Below are 8,608 nucleotides of genomic sequence, written 5' to 3'. Positions count from 1 at the left end.
GCACAATCTTCTTGATATTCTTATTGGCCGCTTCAACTGCGCCATTCATCTTTGGCCTGTACGGGGAGGAGTTATGATGCGTAATCTTGAAATTCTCGCATAATTCCTTCATCATCTTATTATTGAGGTTGGATCCATTATCAATGATATTTCTCTCAGGAACCCCATAACGACAAATTATATGGTGCTTGATGAAGCGAGTCACTACTTGCTTGGAGACATTTGCATAAGAAGAAACTTCAACCCACTTTGTGAAGTAGTCAATAGCAACGAGGATGAAACGATGTCCATTAGAGGCGGTGGACTTAATTTCTCCAATCATATCGATGCCCCACATAGCAAATGACCAAGGAGATGTCAACACATTTAGAGGAACCGGAGGTACGTGAACCCTATCTGCATACACTTGACATTTGTAACATACCACCACATGGTTGAAACAATCATGTTCCAAGGTCGACCAATAATAGCCTGCTCTCAATATTTTTCTAGCCATGGTGTGTCCACTTGCATGTGTGCCAAAGGACCCTTCATGCACCTCTTGCATGATTTTTGCTGCTTCGTGTCTATCCACGCATCTGAGCAACACAGAATCAAAATTCCTCTTGTACAACACACCTCCAGCAAGGAAAAACTTGGCGGATAGTCTCTTCAGAGTTTTCCTATCCGTAAGGGAAGCACCCTCAGGATACTCTTGGGTCTCCAGAAATTTCTTAATGTCGTAAAACCATGGTTTCTCATCAAGCACATTATCAATAACGCCATAGAATACAGGTTCATCCAACCTTTTGATCACAATTGAAGGCGCTTCGTTGTCCATTTTGACTTTGAACATGGATGCTAAAGTGGCCAAGGCATCCGCCAAATGATTTTCCTCTCGAGGGATGTGATCAAAGGTGATCTCATCAAAATATTGAGCCAATTTCACAACATGTTCTCTATAGGGAATCAAGTTGGGGTGGCGTGTTTCCCAGTCTCCGTTGATCTGACTAATCACTAAAGCAGAATCTCCATACACTGCGAGATTTTTAATCCTCAAATCAATGGCAGCCTCAATACCATATATGCAAGCCTCATATTCAGCCACATTATTAGTACAATCAAAACAAATCCTGGCCGTAAATGGAATATGAAAACCTGTTGGAGAAGTAAGCACAGCCCCAATACCATTACCCAATGCATTAGAGGCACCATCGAACACGAGCGTCCATCGCGCCCCTGGTTCAGGTCCTTCCTCTTGATCTTGACTCTTGGAAGTCTCTGCCACACACATTATGTCCTCATCAGGAAACTCAAAGTGCATAGTTTGATAATCATCCACAGGTTGATGCGCAAGATAATCAACAATTACACTACTTTTAATGGCCTTCTGAGTAGTGTATTGTATGTCATATTCTGTCAAGATCATTTGCCAACGGGCAATCCTTCCTGTCAATGCTGGTTTCTCAAATATATATTTGATCGGATCCATCTTTGAAATCAATAAAATGGTGTGAGTCAACATATACTGTCTCAGTCGGCGAGCAGCCCATGCCAAAGCACAACAAGTTTTCTCGAGTAGTGAGTATCTTGATTCACAATCGGTAAAAATTTTGCTAAGGTAATAAATTGCGTGCTCTTTTCGACCGGACTCGTCATGCTGACCCAGCACACACCCCATTGAATTCTCGAGGACCGTTAAGTACATAATCAACGGTCTACCTTCCACTGGAGGCATGAGGATTGGAGGCTCTTGCAAATACTCTTTAACCTTATCAAATGCCTTTTGACAATTGTCATCCCACTTTATTGCCTGATTCTTTCTCAATAGCTTAAAGATAGGTTCACACGTGGCAGTAAGGTGTGAGATGAACCTTGCAATATAATTCAACCTTCCTAGGAACCCACGAACCTGTTTCTTAGTTCTCGGCTCAGGCATCTCTTGTATAGATTTTACCTTAGCAGGGTCAACCTCAATACCTTTTTCACTTACGACGAAACCAAGCAACTTCCCTGATCTCACTCCGAAGGTGCATTTATTGGGATTCAACCTTAACCTGAACTTTCTTAACCTTTCAAACAATTTCTTCAGGTGGACGAGGTGCTCCTCCTCAGTATGGGACTTTGCAATCATGTCGTCTACATAGACCTCAATCTCCTTATGAATCATGTCGTGAAATAAAGTCACCATAGCTCTTTGATAGGTTGCCCCAGCGTTCTTCAACCCAAATGGCATGACCTTGTAAAAAAAGGTGCCCCACGGTGTAATGAATGTTGTCTTTTCCATGTCCTCGGGCGCCATCTTTATTTGATTGTAACCAGAAAAACCGTCCATGAAGGAGAAAATCGAGAACTGAGCTGTATTATCTACCAACACATCAATGTGAGGAAGCGGGAAATCATCCTTCGGGCTCGCTCTACTCAGATCTCGATAGTTGACACACATTCGTACCTTCCCATCTTTCTTAGGTACAGGTACAATATTGGCGACCCATGGTGGATAAATGGTTACGGCGAGAAAACCTGCATCAAACTGCTTCTGAACCTCTTCCTGGATTTTCTTGGACATGTCAGGACGTGTTCTTCTGAGTTTCTGTTTGACAGGTGGAGAATTTTCTTTAAGAGGTAACCTGTGCACAACAATATCAGTATCTAATCCAGGCATATCTTCGTAAGACCAAGCGAAGATATCAGAATACTCTTTCAACATTCCAATCAACTTTTCTTTCACATCCTCATTCAAAGAAGCCCCTATTTTAACCTCCCTTCTCATCTCTTCGGTGCCAAGATTCACCGTCTCAATAGGCTCTTGGTGTGGCTCGATCACTTTCTCTTCTTGTTTCAACAATCTGGCCAACTCATCAGAGAGCTCACAATCTTCTTCATCCCCTTCTTCAGCGGTATAGATAGGATTGTCGAAGTCATAACGAGGCATAGCAAGATCGTTATCAACAGAATCTGGAGGAGAAGTGGATCTGCATGAATTATGATTTATGCTTTATTTTAGAATGGAGGGATGGTGATGAATAAGAAACGTTGCCATTTTTTCTTTATTTAAAACAAATGTAAAAGTAAAAATGAAAGACAAGGAACGAAATATTTGAATGCAAAAACATCCTTTTATTAATGATTTTAACATTGAAAAACAACAAATGATGCCCTACATGTGTTCACTGTGTCTTGGGAAGAACACAGGAATTATTATATGATAAACAAAAACAAACAGTATTACTCTTGATCCAAAGCAATTGAGATGATGTCCTCGGACGACCAGTTGAGAATCTTCTATCCTGGGGCACACGGCTTGATCCATTCTTCAATGTCATAATCGCTATCTGTTTCATCATTAGTAGCACAAATATGGTCTTTGACGATGCCAGCACTAGAGAACTTAATCGGAACAAAGGTTCCGGGCTTCTTGGGGGCCTCATTAGATGAACTCTGACCCAACTGATATCTGATCCCACATTTATCCTGCTTGACTGGTAAATCTAAAACTCGACCCCATCCTTCAGGATGACCAGATTCAACCACAGCTTTGGCTTCCTTTAGTGAAGACATGGGAGCCTCCAACTTCTTATTTTCAACATAAGGGATCTTGATAGTCTGGACAGCCTCAAAGGCTTGGCAAGGCGTCTCGTGGACCTCTCCTTCCACATCAATATACCTGAAGGACGCGAGATGGCTTACCAAGTGTTCTTCCTCACCACATATTGTGACTATCTTTCCTTGAGTCGCGAATTTGAGTTTCTGATGCAATGTGGAAGTCACGGCCCCTGCAGCATGGATCCATGGACGTCCCAGGAGACAACTGAAAGACAGGTGGATATCCATCACAAAGAAATTAATAGTGAAAAGCTGAGGACCCATCATTATCGGCAAGTCAACTTCCCCAAACACTGATCTCTTTGATCCATCAAAAGCTCTCACCGTCAATTCACTCGGCCTTATCTCAACACCAAAATAATCTAGCCTCATCAAAGACGACTTCGGTAATACATTCAAAGAGGATCCATTATCCACGAGAACGCATGATAACATAGTCCTTTTACACTCCACCGATATATGTAAAGCTCTATTGTGGTTTCTACCTTTAGGAGGCAGATCAGCATCAGTGAACCCCAATCCATTACCAGCATTGATGTTTGACACCACTCCTTCAAGTTGATTCACTGAGATTTCTGGAGGGACAAAGGCAGCACTTAAAAGTCTCAACAAAGCATTTCGATGTGTTTCCGAACACAAGAGCAACTGCAAGATCGAAATCTTTGATTGAGTTTGACTCAACTGGTCAACCACTTTATACTCACTTCTCTTGATGATCTTTAGGAACTCTTCCATCTCTTTGGCCACAGTATCTTCAGAATTAGAGCTTTGCCCTTGATCCACTGCATCCTCTACCACTCTTTTTCCTTTAGCTTGAGCTAGAGCCTCTGCATTATCATCGCGAGTATTTTGGGGAGGATTGAAAATACAACCACTTCTTGTCATTCTTCCAATGCCAACAACATTATCCACATCTTCTTTCTCAACCGGCGTTTTAATCTCATACTTGGCTCCTTGGTAGAAAACTTCTCCACCATAATTCCATGGGATTGCTTTTTCACTGTGATACGGGACGGGACCAGGCAATGTAATGACCAAAGGAGGTGCTTTGGCAGGAATGGGAATCTTGGCAGGAGTATACGGGATGGATGCCACATTGACTTTGTTTTCAACCATTTCAGGACGTCGCACATGCTCAAACTGTAGATACCCACTATCTATCAACTATTGGATCCCTCTCTTCACCTTATCACAAACTGAGGAAATGGCCATGCAGTCAGTACATAATTCCCCATAACCATAGTATAGACCCATCCTCAATAACTCCTCTTTCAATAATGGCAGCAGGGAGCCCAATTCGATCACATCTTGACCAAGCGAGTATCTTCAACAAAATCGATGGCATTTGCATCGTGAGCTCCATGGGGAGGCATAGGATTCTGAACAACATTAGGTCCTTGAGTAGGAGTAAACTCAATGGCCTTAGAGTCGAGAAGATTTTGAACCTGATGCTTCAACGCTTTACAGTTTTCAATGCTATGTCCAGGTGCCCCAGAGTGGAATTCACATCTCGCATTGGCATCCCAATTAGCAGGCAACTTAGTAGGAGTGGCTAGAGTCCTCAATTGTATTAACTTCAGATCGAGGAGATATGGCAACACTTGTGTATATGTCATCGGGATCGGATCAAAAACTCTTTCCGGCGCTTTCGGTTGATATTGACGTGGGGCATACCCTCGTTGCTGATGTTGCTGAAAAGGAGCATTCAATATGGTTACAACAGCTACTTGTTGATAAGCGTGGCCCTTGCCTTGACCATAGTAAGCGGCACTGGTCTCGCCTTCTCTTTTCTTGGCAAACCCATTATATGGTTTCTTTCCACCAGCCCCAGAGGAGGAACTAGCAGCACTTGGATTCTGTATTCTACCAGCCTTAATCCCACTTTCAATTCGTTCACCAATCATAACCAACTCGGCGAAACTCGAGGATACAAAGCAGGCGGAGTAGTATTGGCCCTCCAGAGTGTTGGTGAACATATCCATCATCTCTCTTTCCAGCATAGGTGGTTGGACTCTAGCCGCCAACTCACGCCATTTCTGCGCATATTCTTTGAAGGACTCATTAGCTTTCTAGGCTAGATTCTGTAACTGAGTGCGATTCGGTGCCATGTCAACATTATACTGATACTGCTTTATGAAGGCATCAACTAGGTCCCTCCAACTTCGGATATTAGCCCACTCCAATCTCATGTACCATTCCAAGGATGCCCCAGTCAGGCTATCTTGGAAGAAGTGCATCAATAATCCTTCGTCCTCAAAGTACACATGCATTTTGCGATAGTAAGCTCGGACATGTGTCTTGGGACAAGTATTCCCCTTGTATTTCTCAAAATCAGGTACTTTGAACTTCGGTGGCACACGGACGCCAGGAACTAAACCCAAGTCATTGATATCCATACCGAGTCCTTGGCCTTCCATGGCCTTCATCCTTTCCTCCAGACCTCTAAACATCCTTCCAGCATCATGTGGAAATCCCCATTCACTTTCAGGAAACAAATCCTCGTGTTGGTCCTCTTTCAACACGGGGATAGCAGCAGCCCTTCTGATTTGTTGTGTAGTTTGTCCTTCAGGAGTAGGCTGGGGAGGCCCACGAGGATTACCTTGATTGGCAGCAGGAGGAATTACACCAGGTCCTCCGTTCACAGGTTCACCATTGACACGAATATCAGCATGATTTCTTTGCGGGGGGTCCGCAACAACTTGAGCAACTGTGTCCATCCGGATTCTAAGCTCTTCTTGGCGATCAGCCATGCCTTGCATGACTTCCATGAACTGAGCCATCTGAGCAGTAACCCGAGTTCTCATCTGGATAAGATCGTCCCTTAATTGATCCATTTGCAGTGAATGATTAGCCCTTGTGTAGTAGCGATGTGTAGGGGGAGGTGCAATTGCTGAAATAGAAAACCTGATCAGTCAAATAAGAACACCACCTGATGTACCTGTTTGTGCATGATGTGTATGAGGTGCATGTGTGCATATGATGTGAGGTGCCATTTTCAGGGTATCCAAAATATTTAATATTAATCAAGAATGTTTAACAATGTGACAAAAGATAAGCATCAAGAGGAAGCAAAAGACTCAGATTTCATTAATAACATACTCTTAAATTCGGGCATACCCATTCATTAACAAGATAGTTCAAATAACTGAAAATAGAAGGACCCCATCCAACAAGCCTGGTGGTGGTCATGAAATACAAGCTCGAACATTAATCCATCTTGGTGTAAAACAAAGGTCCTCCTATCTTTTTGTCTGAAGTGCTCGTCGCTCCACTTCTTAGTTTCATCAAACATTTTCTTGGTCACTTCTCGATCTCTTCCTTTGACAAAACTTTGAATCACCACATCTTTGCGGAACAACTGCCCATCTAACATCTCACAGTGGGCCACCAAGCTCTCACATCCTTTGCAATCAGGGGGGGTATCTTTCCCAGATGTACTTCCTATTTCTGTTATCTGGCTTCTGAGCTTTGCATTCTCTTCTGTTAATCGAGCGGAGCGGAGATGACTACCTTTAAGCTGTGTCTCAACTGCCGTCCTTTGGGTAGTTTCCTCTTCAAGCTTCTTCTCAACTACCATCCTCTGGGTGGTTTCCTCTTCAAGCTTCTTTTCCAAACTCTTTACTTCAGCCCTAGCCTCTTTCTCTATTCTGAGCTTGTGAGCCCTTAAATCTTCTCTGTATTCTCGCTTGAGCTTTTCTTCTGCTTCTTTTACAGCTTCTTCTATAACCCTCTGATGGTCCTCAATACGAACAGTGGTAGCTCTTTCACCCTTTTCCATTCTAGCCCTTTTTTGAACTCTAGAAGATCCTCCTTTCAACATTTTAACATCATGTGCTAATTCAGCCCTTTTCTGATCCACCAAGAAATACTTTATCTTAGCGTCTTCTCTTTTTTCTTGCAACCTGATATTCTCCACATGTACTTGGTTGTACTCCTCAGCTGGTACGGTGGCAGTTAAAATCTCAAGTGGTTGTTCATATAGAGGGCTAACCTTCGGGAAGGGCAACAGGCGTTCCTTAACTCTCTCTTCAACCCATTCAGTATAAGCTTTCTTAGCAATAGCATTCTTTCCCCCCAAGGTAGTTCGGTCATCTGTATGAATTTTGTTCCACGCACTCCTTACCTCCTCCAAACCTTTTGGATCGGTTCCTTTCTCAAAGCAAACAGACTCAAATATCTCTTTATCCAAAGGCTTGTCCTTCAATGCAAAACCCAATTGGCGCAGTGCAATCTTCGGATTATAATTGATAACTCCTTTTGTCCCTATGAGAGGAACGTTGCCAAAACTGCCACATCTGGTTATAACTTGATCAATGTCAGTTCGGAGGTGATACCAAACAATATCATTTGCAGTAAGTCCCATGATCCTTTGGGGCAATTTCTGTGAATCTCTGGTGGTGACAAACGCTCCGCTTTTAGGCAAATGTGAAGAAAACCATTCGTATAGTATTGGTAAACAGCCCCCAACTGATCCTTTTTTCCCATATCTTGAGTGGATGGCATAATAAGTGTCGGCCAACAGAGTGGGTACAGGATTTTGATCCATAAAGAGACAAATGGCAGTAAGATCAACAAAATTTGGAATATTCGGGAACATCACTAATCCATAGATCATGACGGACAGGAGAGCATTGAATTCTTTCCACTTTTCCTCATTAGCAAGGGTTTCAGCCTTCTTCATCAGAAATCTCACATAGAATCCATGGGTCCCTCCATTAGGCTTCCAGTTATCCTTAACATCCTTCATGCTCAAATAAAGAGCATCAGCAATGCGATCCATCTTGGGCTTCTCAGGTGCACACACAAAAGGAACCTTATGTTGAACTTTGATTTGAAGAATGTGTGCATACTCTTCGAGGGTAGGGGCTAATTGGTAATCTTGAAAGGTAAAGCAGCGCAGCTGAGAATCATAAAATTGAAGAAGGGTGTAGAGACCCCACTCATCAATACGAGTAGTTAACATAAGTAGAATGTGGCCATAAGTCTTTCTGAATTCATCCAAATTTTGCCTAGTAACTCGGGT

The 8,608-nt window shown here is 42.9% G+C and overlaps 1 protein-coding gene across 1 annotated transcript; it reads right to left on the bottom strand.

Annotated features, from left to right (window-relative positions):
- Positions 1–3,264: 3,264 nt before the first annotated feature.
- Positions 3,265–4,701, bottom strand: LOC131641554 (uncharacterized). The gene has a single exon (XM_058911860.1). The coding sequence runs from the start codon at positions 4,699–4,701 to the stop codon at positions 3,265–3,267; it is 1,437 nt and encodes a 478-aa protein (XP_058767843.1).
- Between the last annotated feature and the right edge of the window lie 3,907 nt (positions 4,702–8,608).

The sequence above is a fragment of the Vicia villosa genome, unplaced genomic scaffold (assembly GCF_029867415.1).
Source record: "Vicia villosa cultivar HV-30 ecotype Madison, WI unplaced genomic scaffold, Vvil1.0 ctg.003833F_1_1, whole genome shotgun sequence".
NCBI lineage: Eukaryota > Viridiplantae > Streptophyta > Magnoliopsida > Fabales > Fabaceae > Vicia > Vicia villosa.
The sequence above is the reverse complement of the archived record's forward strand: the minus strand, read 5'-3'. Positions and strand labels throughout refer to the sequence as shown.